This window comes from Sphaerodactylus townsendi, linkage group LG10 (genome assembly GCF_021028975.2).
Source record: "Sphaerodactylus townsendi isolate TG3544 linkage group LG10, MPM_Stown_v2.3, whole genome shotgun sequence".
NCBI lineage: Eukaryota > Metazoa > Chordata > Lepidosauria > Squamata > Sphaerodactylidae > Sphaerodactylus > Sphaerodactylus townsendi.
In genome coordinates this window covers 3,046,699-3,064,228 of record NC_059434.1, presented here as the reverse complement: position 1 = coordinate 3,064,228, position 17,530 = coordinate 3,046,699, and the positions used below count along the sequence as shown (strand labels likewise).

Sequence of the window (17,530 nt, the reverse complement as noted above, 5' to 3'; positions counted from 1 at the left end):
TTACTAGATGATATATTATTTAATTCAGAAATAAATTCATTACATTTTTCTCCAAATGTATCTTTTCCAAATGTTTGGAAAATGAATAAACATATATTTATATATTTTTTACTCTGTACTACTGACACCCAACAAAAGCAAATTTTTCCGATAAAAGTGTTAAAATAATAATACAACGAATTCTGCTTTGTGACTGAATACAGTTTAGTTTGAAATTGTAAAAGAAATCAAAAACTTGAGGTTTGAATCATTTGCCTTCTTCAAAAACATGAGATTTTGAATTTTACCTTTTCTTCTCGGATACTGTTTCACTGATACGTAACAAAGAAGGCATGAAAACATGCTTGTCATAGGAAGGCAATAATGAATCTCCTGATAAAAGGTTGCCAGCATCGCCCTCAGACATTCTCCATACTTTATAAAATATCCCTGTAGAGCAGTGGTGGTGAACCTTTGGCACTCCAGATGTTACAGACTACAATTCCCATCAGCCCCTGCCAGCATGGCCAATTCCTGATGCTTTTCAAAAAAATTTAATATTCACCTTAATTTTTAATTTGTTTTTTGTTTAAGCTTTGTTTTTATTAATTGTAGTTTGCTCTCTGAATTGTCACTAATAATTACTTAACTGCAGTTGTTCCAAAGAGACACAAAATGTGTGTGCCTCAGTTGATGCACCTAATCTACATGCCCATCGGATTTGCTGCTAAACCTCAGCATCACTGCAAGTAGGTGGCTCATTTCATTATCCAATATCCTGTTCAGTCAGGACCCCTGCGTTGATTGCCCAGTGGACCTGGCAATTCAGAGATTTTTAAATGCAAGCATCAGCCAGCAGGATCGGATCTAGTCGATGGCTGGCATAGAGGAGGAGGGTTCAGACCGTTCTCAGTGGCCAGGGCTGGCACTCCAGCCAATTCACCCCTTGAGGCAGCATGACAACAAGTAGGCTCACAGCCAGCCACCCGCCACACAGCGCCTCCTGGGTCTACACTGCCATTGGAGCTCGGCTTGGACCTGAGCTGCAGCAATGTAGGCCCAGGAGGGGAAGGGCACGCGTTGCTCGGGGCAACAAACCTTGGGATCAGCCCTACCAAACATTCTCAGAAGTACTGAGTGTTATGCAAATGTATGTGATTACACACATGCAGCATGAAATGTGGACAGTCTGAAACACGACAATATTAAGCTGTGAATATCTTCTAAGGAAACAATATGTGGCTGTTTTTCACTCCTTGAGGACTCTTTGAGTATTGTAGCTCTGTAGCTCTTTCCTCAAGTGAAGAATTGTAGTAGAGTTGGCAGCATGCTGTTTTTCCACCATGGGCCCTCATTCCTGTAGCATGAAGAGGAAAAAAATATGAAATCTAAGTTCTGCATTTTACTGATGTAAAAATATGAAATCCAAATTCTGCATTTGACTAATGTATTAGAAGGTTTCCTTAAATTACCAATTATAAAAACTAGTGTGGAGGAGATCTGTGTATTTGTGCAATTTTGCTGCCTAAATAGTAGTGCTACTGAATGAACTTAAAGCAATGTAGGAAAAAATAAAGCTCTGTGTTACCTCAAAGCAGTTCCACTGGATAAAACCAATAAAAGAGCATTTTCACATGCTGTAGATTTATAAATCCATAGAAAACAGATTGTCTTCTAGGCTAATCTTTCTGACCCTATGTGTGCCCAAGCAAACCAGAGTTTCAGTTTCTGCTTTTGCCAGAAATTTGTCAAAACTTAAAGAAAGTTGAATGGTCTTTTCTTCCCCAGTTTCGTGAAAAACAGCTGTATATCCCAAAAATTATGAGATTCTGTAAAACCATGCAAGGAGACAATGGAAAAACAGGTAATAGAGGGCAGTTATAGGATTAACTGACGAATACCTGAATTCATAATTGAAATTGATAAAGCTGAACACTAGAGTTCAAATGAATCAAATGGTTCAAGGCACCAAAATTGTGTTCATTTAAAGAATGGAATCATAATATTTATGTTTGTGAATATTAGCGACAGAGGTATACTATATTATTCTTTACATGTCAAATAGGAATTTGAAGGTCAGAAGAGTCACCAGTGCACAATTTAACACAACTCTTAAATGTGAAAAGTTCATTTGTAAGTGGATCAGCTCTTCTCTTAAGTTCTCAGCTCTTGAATTCTATAATTTATGTTGTACAGAAGTCTAAATTCAGGAATTTGCTATGTTGAAATCTGGTATACACCTGAAGGGTTTTTTAAAAGCACAATTAAGAGCACACTTTTATGAGTATTACTACCAAAATTGTAAGTTTTTTGTTCCATCTACGATATGTCAAATTACCTAAACTGGAAAGGTACATAATTTAATACGATTTCCAAAAGCAGAAATGCACTGAATGACCTTTGGAAGTCCAGTTTACGGCTTGGTTCAAATTGTTTCTCAGGTAGGCACCCTGACATGTGTTCTGTCCTAAGCACAAAAGAGTGGGAGGATGCATTTTTTGAGAGGGAACCACATTCTGGTCCTATGGATGATCTTGACATACAAAGAGGAACACTAATTTAGTAAGATGCTCTCAATTACTGGTCTAAAAGCATGTTTCCATTTTTTTATGTGGAGAAATCTGAAGCCCTAACTCTCAAAGACGGCCATTTAAATTAAGAATTCATGTATTTACATCTGATATTCAGGAGCATCAGATGCAAACCACATGAATCTGTAATGCAGTAGACACAAAACCATAATTAATTCAGAATGCCTCCTTTGGGGTTTTAATGCCTTTCTGGAGTGATTGTAATAAAATCAAATATAAAATGAAGAAAAAACAAAAACAGTAACGCCCAAAGGGCACAAACCACACCCACGTGTGTTCCTATTTCCCTTGCCAATATTTTAATGTTAGCTGCCCCTGTTCCGCAAGGAGAACTTTAACAGACATGCTATTAATGGACAGCTGAAATGATAAGTGTCTGTTGTGTTTTGCCGGACTGCAGCCTTCCTGCCCTGTGTTCTTTCATTGTAGTTAGTCCCGGTACTGAATGGCATAAATTTCCTGACTACAAACACTTTCTCCGCTTAGGACCGAGACCTGGGATGCTGCTATGGATGTTTTTAAATTTTAAATTTTAAATACATACAGAGGAAGGGACTATCCATGTTTTTCTAGTCACCATGGCATTGGTGGTTTGAATATCAATCTGGGGCCAGGGACAATTGGATTTGAATCCACACTCTGTCATGGAAGCTGGGTCACACACTCTCAACCAAGCCTACATCACAAGGTAGAATAACATGGAGGAGAGAAAAATGTCTTATGCTGCTTCCGAGGTCAGGAAAATGAGGTGAAGGTAAAGTGTAGATGATTGGGGAAGGCAATGGCAAACCACCCCATAATTGTAGACTGCCTAGTGAATGTCATAATGCAGCATTACCCCCAGTGGTGGGATCCAAAAATTTTAGTAACAGGTTCCCATGGTGGTGGGATTCAAACAGTGGTGTAGCGCCAATGGGGCTGGGCATGGCACGACGGGGGCATGGCCAGGCATTCCGGGGGCGGGGCATTAATAATTTCTCTGTTACTGTAAAAAACTCTTACTGTAAAAAAAAAAGTTCCTAATTTCCAGCTGGTATCTTTCTGTCCATAATTTAAACTCATGATAGCAAGTCCTACCATCTACTGCCAACAGAAACAACTACTTCTCCTCTAATTGACTGCCTGTCAAATGCTTAATACTTTCAAATACTTAATTTTTTTCCTAGAAATCAAAAGAAGGAGACTTTCCTGAAACAAGGAACTTTACCATATTTCTAAAATATGTTTTTAAAACAGCCCAACGGGGAGAATTATCCCGTTTTCTACCTTCGCTAACCAGCCACAGAGGAAACAACAGGACTTTATGATTTCTGGACCTAATGGAATTTCTAACGGAAAAGCAGACCCAATTAGTAACCCCCTCTTGGCACACACAAATAATTAGTAACCCATTCTCGGGAGCTGGTGAGAACCTGGTGGATCCCACCTCTGATTACCCCATAAGTCACTAATGGTCAAATCCCCACTACTGTCTTAGCCAGGTTTCAGAATGCAAACTAACCAGGTTTCAGGGACAACCTCCCCATTGCTTGTGTGGCAGATTCCGTTTCTGGCGCTCTTTCTCCCCATTCTCCCGCGTTCCGGCAGGACCTGGTTGCAAGGGGCATGGACCCCATTGACACGGTTCAGAGCTGATCCGAGGGAAGGGACAAGGGTTGAAACCTGATTCGTTTCCCGCTGTGGAGCGTGACGTGGAATTCGGGCAACCAATCAGCACTGCCGGCGCTGATGCGATGCGCGTGCAGCCTTTCCTTGGTTTCGTTTCTGCTTTTGCAATCGGCCAGCAGAAGGGGACGCATGCGCAAGCACACGGAAAACGTTTACCCGTTCACTGATTAAATGTTTTAACGATAAAATGTAGAATATCACTGATAACCCTTTAAGCAGCATAAACATTCATAAACATAAACGTTAAACTTTTACATGTCAAGTATTTGGGCTTTTCAGGGACTTGTAACATCTATGCAAGCATCTGCCTACCAATGGCCTGTCAGGCAGCATTACGAATTCTGGAGGGCCTAATCCTATAGGTATTCAAATGGCTCAGGAGTGGTTCTAACAAATGCCCCCAGCCTCTGCAGACATGACACATCCCTCCCCTACCACAGTGAAACAAGGTTACCATAGCAACCCACACAAAATGGAGCCAGCTGAGGAGGGTTGGGAGCAGGCCTAATGAATTTAGAAACAGACAGGGCACTTGAAAGATTAATCCATTGCAGGGTTCAGATGCGTCCTGTTTGTGGATTCTGTCTGTCATACCCAACCAAGCATTAATCCACTTGAAAACCATAATTTGTTTCAAACACCAGAAAATGGGATTCTTTATACTATTTCTTTGAAGGCTGTATTAGCAATTGCAAGTGAACAGCCAGGTTCTGAAGAGCTATTTGGGGTACATGCAAAAGCCACTGTATACCCAGAGGGAGAGCCAACTGTTTTGTTTTCTGCTTTCAAAACTAGACCCCCCGCCCATCCCACCCCACCCCATCCCACTCAGCCCCACCCACCAGCTTCTGAGAGTTCCTTCAGTTTTAAAAACAGTCTGTGAAGCAGCAGGGAGCCTCCAAGGCCCCGTTAGCTCACAAAACTAGTTGCCTCGTGCAGATATTTGGCGCTAAAACTGGACAATAAAGATAACACTTAAGATGCTTAACATCAGCTTCTTTAGCACCTACATGAGAGCACAGACACAGCCAATGCAGAATTCATTAATGCTTTAGTGAGCAGAACAGGCAAAAAAAGTGATAAATGCAGACCATTGTGGAAGGATGCCCCACATCAAATCACAGGAGGGTTTGTGGGCTCCGTGAAACCGCCCCAGAGAGCTGGCTTGCAATACAGGACCTGGTGCTGGGAGAGGAGAAATGCCATGCTATTCCTTCCACTGAGCTTTTGCGTATCTCACCAATAAATTCCAATTATACTAACAAAGACAAGTGTTCTCTCCCTGCCCAACTTTCAGCAGTACCTCTGGTCCTGAAACCTCTTCTCTCGGTGCACATTTTTAATTAAAATTGCTGGGCTTCTAAAATTGCTTTGTGTAATTATATTTTAATTATTAATACAATAAACATTGCATACTTAATGCACTTATTTAAGTTTTCTATTTGCAAAAAAATCAAATTTCAAATGCTTTGAAATTTAAATGTTTTGACTCCTCCTCACCCACCTCACCCTCTCCTTTGGGCCATTCCCCATTGCCAAAGTGGCTTGCCCTAAAGCTGGGTGTAGGCAATGCTTGAGAAACAAGACCTCTCGTAGCCCCTCAAAGGATCCTTGGAGGTTCTTTGGATCCTGGCCTGTACATGTTCCTCTCTTTTCTGGTCAGGGCTGCATACAAAGGGCAGAGGAGAGAAAACTTTATCTGCAGCAATCATGGATTCCTGCCTCCCCTTCAAGAAAACTTCAGCTGTACCTCCAGATATATCCGATCAAAGAAATGCATTAGATAGACATGTGCGGGAGATGTGGAAAGCAATTAAGTACCTGTTTCCACTGACAGGAGTTAAGGATTTTGGAATGACATGCAGAAAGGAGCATGTGAGATTACAAGCATTGCCCTATTAAGGACACTTATGATGTATTTACTAGTCCCGGTCAGCTTTGGCCCGGACTTGCCATGTCTCCCTAGCTGGACCTGACACCTGCAGCCTTTATTATGTGCTCTGATTCTCAGTCACTCCTCCCCTCCCCTTACGCCACTTCCGCTTTCAGGTGGTTTGATGTTTTGCTTTGCTTGATGCTTCAAAGAAACGGGGCCTTAGAGGAAGATTGTGCAAAGGACATTGACCCTGGAAACCTCGTAACGCTTAAGGAATGCTGTGGGCCGAGGACCAGCCTGATATGGAGGGGATGTATGTTCAAAACTTTGCGCACCAAAATTCAGCCTTGCCAATAACCCAGTGATCATGTTTCATTCCTGAATGCTGTTGATTAATAAAAGATTTCGCAAACAACAGACCAGGGACACAACATAGGGTTTAACTCAGAACAGTTTCCCAAACATCACTGGTATGCAGCAACATTGGTGACTACCACAATGATCTTGGTCCAGAACTGAAAGCATTATACACTACCAACCCCAGAGATATGGTTCTGAAAACTGTGCTTTGTGACATTAATAGATAACATCTCTATGCTTAAAGCAAGGTCCAGCTGAAAAAATCACGGGTACAGAATACCTTTGCACAAGGATGGTCACCCTTTGTCACTTTTGGGAGCAAGAATTTTCCACAGGAGTTGGTAAAAAGAAAGCATTGGACTCGATTAAAAGAAATGAATATGGAAGAATCAGAATAAATTGACATAAGTAGCAACTGTGCAGAGCATAATCACTTGTCATTAAGTATTATCTGTATATATATACAACTCTATCTGTGAGTTTGTGGGTTACAAGTAACCTCCCAAACGCCTTCACCAAACAGCTTGCCATTGGACCACGCCGTCCCTGATGGCTCCGTCCGTGTTTACAGCTCCTCCCCCCCCCAGGCCGCGTCTGTTCCTGGAAACATACTTTTTCTCCCCAAATCTGCCTGCGCATGCTCACCAGTACCCTTCTAACGCCTCCATCATTCACCCGCCAAACTCGCTCGTGCTCCGCCAGCGCTTTCCCCCTTCCCCTCCCACCCAACACCACCTAATGCGCATGCCCCCAGTATACCAGCCGGCGCCCCGCAGGCCCCCTCCCCCTCCCCCCAACACCTCCAAATGCACATGCCGGGCCTCGAAGCGTGCGCGCCCCCGCCAGCGTTCTTCACGTTGCTGGCAACTTCAGCGAGCCGCCTGCTTCCGGTGCCTCCAGCTCCATCTTCTCAGTGACCCACTCCCCGGGAGTGCCCGGCCGCCCCACGCACCACCTTCAGCTCTCCTGTCCACCGCCCGCATCGCCGACCGCTGCCCCCACCCCAACCACGGAGGACTTGGCCACACCCCCCCCCCACTGGCCAGCCTTCTCAGCAGCTTCTCCTGCACCTCACCACTGCCAGCCCGCCGCACCTCCGCGCCCAGCCTCCACGCCAATTCCCCTGCCCCCCGGTGGCCACTACAGCGACTCAACAGATTTGCCCCCCTCCCCCAATCTCCTCAGACAGGTACAACAGTTACAAGGGATGCCACTTCTCCATAGCTCTTTGGGGATCTGATGCGGGATTACTGTTTCTGATGCCTATTTCGGAAGCATTTTTGCTTCCACTAGTCTCTCCTTGAAAATACGTAGAAGAAGAACAGTTTGGATTTATATCCCCCCCCCCACTTTCTCTCCTTTCTCTCCTGTAGGAGACTCAAAGGGGCTGACAATCTCCTTGCCCTTCCCCGCTCACAACAAACGCCCTGTGAGGTGGGTGGGGCTGAGAGAGCTCCCAAAAGGTGTGACTAGCCCAAGGTCACCCAGCTGGCGAGTGTGGGAGTGCACAGGCTAATCTGAATTCCCCAGATAAGCCTCCCTGTTTGTTGGCCCTCTAGTGCAATTGTTTGGCGGCTGTGTGTATCAGGTTGCTGGCCTAGGTGAACCACTGGTACAGCTTTGAATATGCTGGTCTCCTTTCATTTTCAGAAGACAGTAGTCTTCAACCTTCCCAGATTTTGGGATACAAGTACATGAGTGGAAGTCACGCGATATCACAGTCATGTCAAAGGGGCTGTCAGAATCCAGAACAGTGGTTGATTCCGCACTTGCGTTATCGACCTAAGTTCGAGCTGCGTTCGACCTAAGTGCTCCGCACAACCACTGGGATCGATGTGGTTTTGTACCAGCTTCGCCCCATGTAACGGTCAAATTTTCAGGGAACCACGCTCGAACTCAGCTCGATTCCAGTAAAGTGTGGAATCTCTGGTGCCAGGAGTCCCCCATTCAGCCAATCACAGCTGAGTGTTTCAGGCATGCGTACAGCTGGCCAATCAAAAAACACCACCTTCGGCCCTCCATTCCTGTGGCAGTTTTTTTTATAACGTGTATGGGGATAGACGGAACATGGCTGTAGAAAAGTAGCCAATCGGAACAGAGCAGCAAAGAGGCACAGGATGATTCCACCCTCCGAGCTGGGATCCAGCTGGTTGCAGTGGGGAACAACAATGGCTTCGACCTAGGTTAGTACCCTTCTCAGGGAACTGGGTCGAACCTATTTTACTTGTGTGCGGAATCGCCCAGTGAGCAGCAGACTAAGGTCGATTCCCCACTGGCAGGTTTGACCTAGGTTCAACCTAGGTTTGACTTAGGTATTCCCCACAGCCGCTGAGTTCGACACGGTTCCGTCCCAGCTTCACCCCCTCAAACTGTCAAATTCCAACTCCATCAGGGAGGTACAACTTTTTCAGCAAACCTAGGTCAAACTCAGGTCGAAGCCGGTAAAGTGGGGAATCATCGAGGAACTGTTTCCTCCGGTCAGCCAATCACAGTTCAGTGTTTTGGGCATGCTCAGAACGAAAGACTCACAGCGGGGAAAAGCGCGCCCTTAAAAAAAAAATCTTCTTGTATATGAAGCGATGGCCATACATATAAACAGAACACGTTTACACACTGCTTTTAGCTACATAGAGCACTGATTTGTGGCTATGTTGCCGTTATGTTAAAAAAAATGGATGCACGTTCACGTTCCCATGGTAACACGATAGCCAATCGGGAACAAAGAGCAGAAGAGGTGCTGAGGTGATCCCGCCCTCTGAGCTCAGCTTTGGTGGGACGAACTCGGCTGCTGTGGGGAGTAACAATGGAGTCGACCTAGGTCAGTTCCTTTTCAGGGAACCGGGTCGAATCTAGTTGACTCTGCAGTGGGGAATCAACCCAGGAGAGCTGGAGCTATGAGCCAAGCACCAGAATGTGTATCATACTATGGAACAAGCCACAAGTCAGCTTTCAGCACCACTATGTGAGCCTCCCTCGCAGTCCTGCTGTGGCCTGCAAAGAAGAGCAGGCGGCATGTCATCCTTGCTCCCCACCAAAATGGCAGCGGTATAGGGGCTTGTGAGCCGGCAGGAGAGGCACCAAAATCCACCAAGAGTCCCTGCCTATGGCAGTAAAAACAAGTGGCAACTGAGGCTCTGCAAGGTGGGTGGGGGATGCAGCACAGATGAGGGAAATGTTCTCAAGGCCAGTGGTGAAGAGTGATAAACTGCAGTTCTACAGTCCAAGCTCTGCTCACAACCTGAGTTTAATCCCAACAGAAGTTGGTTTCAGGTAGCCAGCCCAAGATTGGCTCAGCCTTGCATCCTTCCGAGGTTGATAAAATGAGTACCTAGCTTGCTGGGGGTAAAATGCAGATGGCTGGGAAAGACAATGGCAAACCACTCCATAAAAACATAGTTTGCCTAGTAAACACCATGATATGACATCAGCACCATTAGTGACTTGGTGCTTGCTGATAGGGTCCTGGAGATTGGGAAATGGAAAGTGCTGTCAAGCCACAGCTGAATTAGAATGACCCTGTTAGCTTTTCGAGGCAATAGACATTCAGAGGTGGTTTGCCTCTGCCTGACTGTGTGGGCTGAGAGAGTTCTGAGAGAACTATGACTGGCCCAAGGTCACCTAGTAGGCTTCGTGTGACGGAGCGGGGAATTGAACCTGGTTCCCCAGGTTAGAGCCCACTACTCTTAACCGTTACACCATGCTGGTTCTCTCCCTGGAGATTTAAGTGGTGGAAATGTTTCCTTTATTTATTCCTCCCACAATACCTTCCAGACTGCCAACCCTTTTCAGGCCCCCAACCTAAAGCTCCAGTCTGATCATGTCTATAAATGAGGAAAACAGTCTTCAACCCTTCCCCAGATGCCCCCATGTGTACTGCATGAAAGCATAAAGGGCATAGCAGCACAAGCAAGCATAAATCAAATCTGCAAGGAAATTGTTCCTATCGCCACAACATGAATAACTCAAGACCTACCACCATCAATCATGCTGAAGCATCTGACCTGGCTGTTTCTGGGTCAATTCCTACCAATTCACAAAAGGGAGCCTTTGCTGAAGAGGAGAGCCCCTGGAAGCCCACGGCACGGCTGCTCAACCCAAGGAACACCCCAGCTATCTCTTCAGCTTTGTTTCAGGATCAAGCGAAAATGTCTATAATTTCTGTCTCACTGAGAATAAATGTAAGGAGAAAATGTTATGACTGTTTTTTTAAATAAAATTTAAATTCACTTCAATGCACAATTCAGTGCAGTGAGCAATGAAGAAGGAACAGAACAATAAAACAAAGTCCTGAGGAAATAACAGGGATGCTCATGAATGAAGTAAGGCAGTACAAGCCGTCCCTTCAGTAAAATGCTTCCCTGCAAGCTTGTGTAGCTGGATAGTTTCACCATGTCAGCAAATATGCCATATAATTGAGAATTATTCTTTCAAGGCTTGAGAAAGCCCCTTCCCCCATTCCTTGGGTAATAGCATTTTAGCATTTGAGCTCAAGTTCTTTTTAAAGAATGAATTTTTAAAAGTTAAAATACAGTTTGAATAATTTACAAATTAACAGTCTTCAATAGCACATGGTATTCAGTTAAATCATGGTTTGTCATGCTCCAGAATTTTTTAAAAATCCAAAAATCTGAGCACCCACATAGCCCTATCAAATACTTAAAAGAACCACTCATCCCTTTATATATTTCTAACAAATAATACAAAGTTGTGCAACTTCGTATTAACATACTGGAGTGAAGAGTGTGCCTGTCTGGCTACCTTGTCTCTAGCCCATCTCTAATAACCCCACCCGACAAGGAGCTCTTCCACCGGGCCTTCGGATGAGCCAGTCACTGATTGTACGCTCCCCACTTCCCCCGCTGTAACATCTTTTACGCCATCCAGTCGATTGTGACACTTATGTCAGCTTCCCGGCAGGAGGGTTCTGGGGCGCCACATATAACTGAGGTTTTATCTGTATTAGATTTTAATGTATTTATTTAAATTATGTGTTGGTTTTATTGTATTCGTTTTGTTGTTCTGTTGTAAACAGCCCAGAGCCATTCGAGGATGGGGCGGTATGCTAAATTTTTATTATTATTATTATTATTATTATTATTATTATTATTATTATTATTATTATTATTATTATTATTATTATTATTAATAATAATAATAGTAGTAGTAGTAGTAGTAGTAGTAGTAGTAGTAGTAGTAGAAGTAGTAGTAGAAGGACATGACTGAGGACTGAGGACATGACCTATTATTATTATTATTATTATTATTATTATTATTATTATTATTATTATTATTATTATACACATAACAACACAGCACAAGTGTCTGGAATTCATCTCTGAATATCGAGTCCTTCCCAAGGACCTAGGATATTAGAGGTATTTGCGTAGAATATGTGCAGTTCCTAGAAGTGCTGCTTTCTGCAGCATGTGGACTGATGTTCTGTCCATTACTACTACTACTACTACTACTACTACTACTACTACTACTACTACTACTACTACTACTACTACTATTACTATTACTATTATAGATAGATCATGTCCTCAGCTGCTGCAAAAAGATTGCCCAGATTGAGTACAAACAGAGACACAACTCAGTGGCCAAGATGATCCACTGGAATTTATGCAAGAATTACAACATAAGAACAGCTAAGAACTGGTGGGGACATTGTCCAGAGAAAGTAATGGAAAATGAGAAGGTCAAGATCCTGTGGGACTTTCGAATCCAAATGGACAGCGTGTTGAGACATAATACACCAGACATCACCGTGATCGAGGACAAGAAAGTGACCATCATCGACATAGCAGTCCCCGGTGACAGCAGGGTCATTGAAAAAGAACATGAGAAGGTCACTAGATATCACAATTTGAAAATCGAGCTTCAGCGTCTATGGCACAAACCAGCTGAGGTTGTCCCAGTGGTAATCGACATGCTGGGCGCCATCCCCAAAACACCAGGGCAGCAGTTGAAACATCTTAGAATTGACAAAATTAACATGTGTCAAATTCAGAAGGCAGCCCTGCTGGGATCCACATGAATACTACGCCGATACATTACAACTTCCTAGGCCTCTGGGTGAGACTCGAATTGTAATGAAGGCCAACAACCAGCTAAAGAACTGGCAGCTGTGAAATCTATCACCACCACCATCAATTTGCCTTTTTCACAGTGGCTGCACATTGCCAACATTTTGTGGATGACTGTACTAATATGTCAAATCACTATAAATTTTGCTTATTCAAGGAAGTCTAGTAGCCCAAAATGCAAATACACTATCAAAGTATATATGATCAAACAATAAAGCAAGCAAATATATTACCAAACAATATCTGAAACTACCACATAAGGGACATATATTGGTGGGGAATATGAATGTGCATATTTATTTATTTATTTATTTATTTATTTATTTATTTATTTCTTAAATTGCTATACCACCCCATCCCCGAAGGGCTCTGGGCAGTGTACAGCTTAAAAACCATACAGTATCAGATAAAAACTACTACTAATCAATAAAACTCACTAAAACTCCACATAGACAGCGGTTAATACAATTAAACAGTTAAATAATTAAATAAGAGGCGTCCAGAAAATCCACATTTAAAACCTTCCCCAAAGAGGGAGGACAGCGGGCCCCTTAGTATGAGGGTTACCCTGATGTAAAACAACACAGGGAGCGAAGAGGGGGCACCACCATCAGCGGCTGGACACTCCAAAGGCCCGGTGGAACAACACAGTCTTACAGGCCCTGCGGAACTCGCCAAGATCCCACAGGGCCCGGACAGCTGGAGGAAGGGTGTTCCACCAGGCCAGGGCCAGAGTTGTAAAGGTCCTGGCCACATGGAGGCCAGCTGCGTCATTGAGGGGCTGGGAACCACCAGCAAATTGGCCTCTGCTGAATGCAGAGACCGAGTAGGGACATATGGGGTAATAAGGTCCCGAAGGTTCGAGGGTCCCAGGCCGCATAACGCCTTAAAGGTCAAAACCCATGCCTCGAAAATGATTCGGAATTCAACTGGGAGCCAATGCAGCTGGCGCAACACAGGCTGAATATGCTCGCAGAAGGCGCCCCTGTGAGCAAGCGTGCCGCTATAAAAGCTTTCTGTTCTCTCCTTGTAAGTGCAGATACAATACCAATATCCAAAATAGATATAGTCACAAACTGGCAAATTCCTTAACTTTATTAATACAATAGCGAGAAAATACTGCTCCATTTTCAAATCACATATTTTCCAGAAGATTATTTTAATATGTAATTCCTGAACATTGGGGGTATGTCCATAAAACAATTTTATCCCATAACAGAGCAGAAGCAAATGTTAGTTTAACACTAAAAGCATGCACTATAAGGTCTTTTTACCTTGTGTCATTTCCACGAGGTGTCCTCTTTTCAGTGCAGATGCTTTCTCCCCCAAAGGACTCAGACATTTACTACTTGATGAGGCTGTGTCTGACAAATGGCTTTTTGCCGCAGTGACTGAAGCTGAACCACCTGGTTTACCCCTAGAGATCCATGGGTTATTCATGAGGACATTTTTCAGTTTCATCCCCAGGTCAAAAGCTCCCATATGCAAGTTTCCCATCTGATTCTTGAATATATCAGTACATTGGAAGAATTGCTCCTGACTCTTCACCGGACTGAAATCATCCAGGTCGGAAAGTTCTGTCACGTGCCTCCTCTTGGATACTGCAGGCAGCTTGACAGGAGTCACATCCTGGAGCCTGTGATGGCCAGAGAACTGACAGGTGGCCATTTCCTGATTTAAGAGGGCATTCTGCAAGAAGAAAGAAGGTCTGCAAAATATAAGTATTTTGGATCAACTACCAAGTATTGCGTGTGCAACATGCCATAAAGTTATAGCTCACTTATGACCACAGGATTTTCACGGCAAGAGATGTTCCAAGGCAGTTTGCCTGTGCCTGCCTTTGCCAAGTGACCCTAACTAGCTGGGTGGTTCCCATCCAAATCCTAACCAGGCCTGACCTGACTGGGCTAGCCTGGTAAATAGACACAGCATGTTTCCTTCCACCACAGCAGCCATGCAGTTCCCCAAAACTGATCCAACTGACTGATGCCAGATAGAAACAAACCTCCCATGTGTCCATTCCCCTTGGAGAAATCTGGCCAATGCTTATGCACATTCATGATTCAGTATTCCTAGGCAACTTCTTTCTGAAATGGGGAGAGGCAATATAAATATGTATATGATCTTTAACACCAATACTGGGAAACAAAAACTATTCTAACTATTCAAATTACTGACCTGATTATTAGAGCAACGGCTGTTTCTCAGCTCTCGGTGGAAATGGATGATTTTCTCCGGGCTCGTTAATTCTGAAAAAGGCACTGTGCCCTTGACGGAAGGGCTACATGACGAGGCCTTTGGCCTCTGGGGAGACAGCTGCTGCCCCTTGCCGCATGTTCTCACTTGCTCCTGTGTCCCTGGGAGGGCCAAACAGAGGAGATACGAACTGAAACAAAACCAAAAGGAAAACATTGTTAGGTTACTTAGTATAAATATTCCTAAGAAACACCAAAGAAGAAAAATTTGAATATACAAGAATTCTGAAAGAGAAAAAAAATACCAATAAGAAGTTGCCCAGTGGCCTATTTCCTTGCGCTAGCAGAAAGTTTACTGAAGTTACACAAATTCTCACATTAACTGTACTGCAATTTCAAGCACAATTTTAAAGTGTCTATGTGCATGTGTGTGTCTAAATGCAGCTTTTATTTGTGTTTCCCTTAGCTCTGGAGAAGGGGTGAAGTCAATATCATCTTCAACTGATGCTAGCGGGTTTGGATCAGATCCCTTTAACCACAGAACATAATGGCCAATTATGCACACTTTATTTGTTGCATAGTGGAGGCCAGTGTCTGCCGCAGCAAGATTTCTTGTACAGATGTGTTTTCTGGAGCCCCACTTTCACTTTCCACTCTTTTTGTGGCAAGCAACTCCACTGATAGCGTGATTTAAATCTTGCTTTGTCACCAGAGTGAGGCAGATCTGCCAGTGGGCACAGCTTTGCCCAGGACCCAGAGGTATAGCTAGGGAAAATGGAGCCCAGGGCAAAATCTGAGTTTTTTGCCCCCCCTGGGCACCCCACCATGACCAAAGGCCACCCTCCCCCACTACAACCAAAGAACGATTTTTTGCACCCAGCTCATCTCAAAGCCATCATCACATAGAACATGTCTCAACTCACAAATCTAAACACAGCAATGTGTCATGGCACACAGCAGAGATTAAAATTGTTGACATTTTCAAAATGCTTTCAAAATGTTTAATAATTGTTATAACACTTAAAAGTATTTAAGTGTCATATGACTTAAAATGCTTTCAAAATGTTTTATTACTGCTGTGAATAATGTTTTATTACCCTTCACTCATTCCTTTACATTTCTCTGGTGGTTACAAGAAAACAATACATATTGTGTAGAGGATAGTACCAGTGTTTGGCACACATGAATTGTTCACATTTTTGTGATACACATAAAATATTATTTCAGTGCTGTATTGTTTATTATAGAAACCACCTTATATATAAATTCAGAGAGGGTTGGATCCAAGCTTTCTGCAAACTATCTCAGTTCACTGCCATGAATAGAATGAGATGTGGCATGGGGGATTGCTTCCACAAGAAAAAATCAGCAGTAATCTCCTCTTACATGAGCTTTCCCTTTGCTCATATAATGGGTGCTCAAGGTGGGGGAGGATTTCTGCCAACTCCCCCTCTTCATACAGGAAGTCGCTACAAGAGTGCTTCTGGAACTGAAGCATCCCACAAAGCACACAAAAGATTTTAGTTTTAACTTTCATGGAGGGAAGAAGGTCATCTTTTAAACTTACCAGGGCAGTTTTGAGAAGGGCACGCTGCCTGCAAGATCTGTTCTCCCAGCTAGCTCCATCCCAGCCCTTTCGTCAGTATTCTAGCCCATCCCTTTCATGAGACAAAACTGAAACTAAAAGGAGCCAATGAGAAGAAGGCTCATTTGCATACAGGCTCTGATGGTGCTGGGGGGGGGGGCAGTTTGGAGGAAAAATCCTTTTGGGGGGCAGAAAGGGATGAGGGCAAATTATAAACGAGTGGTTTTCAGATGCCCTGAGGATCCTGGGGAACTAAAATAAAATTGGGACTCACCATAACTTGAGAGGTTTACTAATAGTAGAGACATAAATACCCAGTTGAGCAAAACTTTTAAAGTATTGAGAGATACAGAGAGCCAGCCATAGCAGGCAAGGAGGTGAACCAGGAAGACAACAGAAACCAAGGCGAGCTGGAGCAGGCAGGCAAGGATGACGACGGTCACAGAGGGCGTGCGGTCACAGAGGGTGCACAATCGGACAGAGGAGGGGGCAGGGGGAGCGCCCCCCATGTGACTCCCACGGGGAGTGCCCAGGACATTTAGCGCCGGATGTCCCCGTGGGAGCTCCACCACTGTCAGGACTTCTTCCCTCTGCCCATGGCCAGCCTTCCCACACCCTCTCAGTGCTTTGCACGCCTTCCCCTTCATCCCCCCTTCTTGCTGACGAGAGTTCGATACATCTATCTCTCGCACGTCTTGAGAGATCAAGAGATCGCTTTCAATACAAAATAACAATAAAGAGAGCTTTTGCGAGGAACAGGACAAGCAGGTGTCTTTTTGGCTCTACCCCACCTCCCATGCTCTGCTTTCACCCTTGCAGATGCCTGGGAGGGCTTTTAAAACTTTATTTCCTGCAAGACTCTGTTTTAAAACAACTCTTTCTCTTCTCTTGCAAAGGCAGCAAAGAGCGTGTGCACACGTGTGCATGTGTGTGCGGAAGGGAAGGGAGTGGGGAGAGCGTATCAGCTCTGTGCCTTTAAGGCTGATGATGGGTGGAGCTAAGAGAACCAGGAGAAGCAGAGACCCAGCAGAGTTCAGCAGACAAAATGCACTGCAGGCTGTGGGCTGCCTCCTTGTGTGTAAACAGAGATATGCGAGGAGAGCCTGCTATGAGCCCACTGCGCAGAGAACAGACTCGAGGTAAGTATTCCATGTGTGCTGGGCCAATGAGACTCTACAGCCAATTACTGG

General features: G+C 44.2%; 1 protein-coding gene across 1 annotated transcript; it reads right to left on the bottom strand.

The window, feature by feature from the left end:
- Nucleotides 1-16,987, bottom strand: LOC125440030. Its single transcript, XM_048509547.1, has 5 exons — nt 16,655-16,987; nt 16,142-16,244; nt 14,739-14,917; nt 13,835-14,249; nt 1-1,336 (listed from the first exon to the last, which is right to left on the bottom strand). Exons 1-5 carry the CDS (start codon nt 16,985-16,987, stop codon nt 1,203-1,205), a joined length of 1,164 nt encoding a protein of 387 aa, XP_048365504.1. The 3' UTR covers nt 1-1,202.
- Nucleotides 16,988-17,530: the final 543 nt, after the last annotated feature.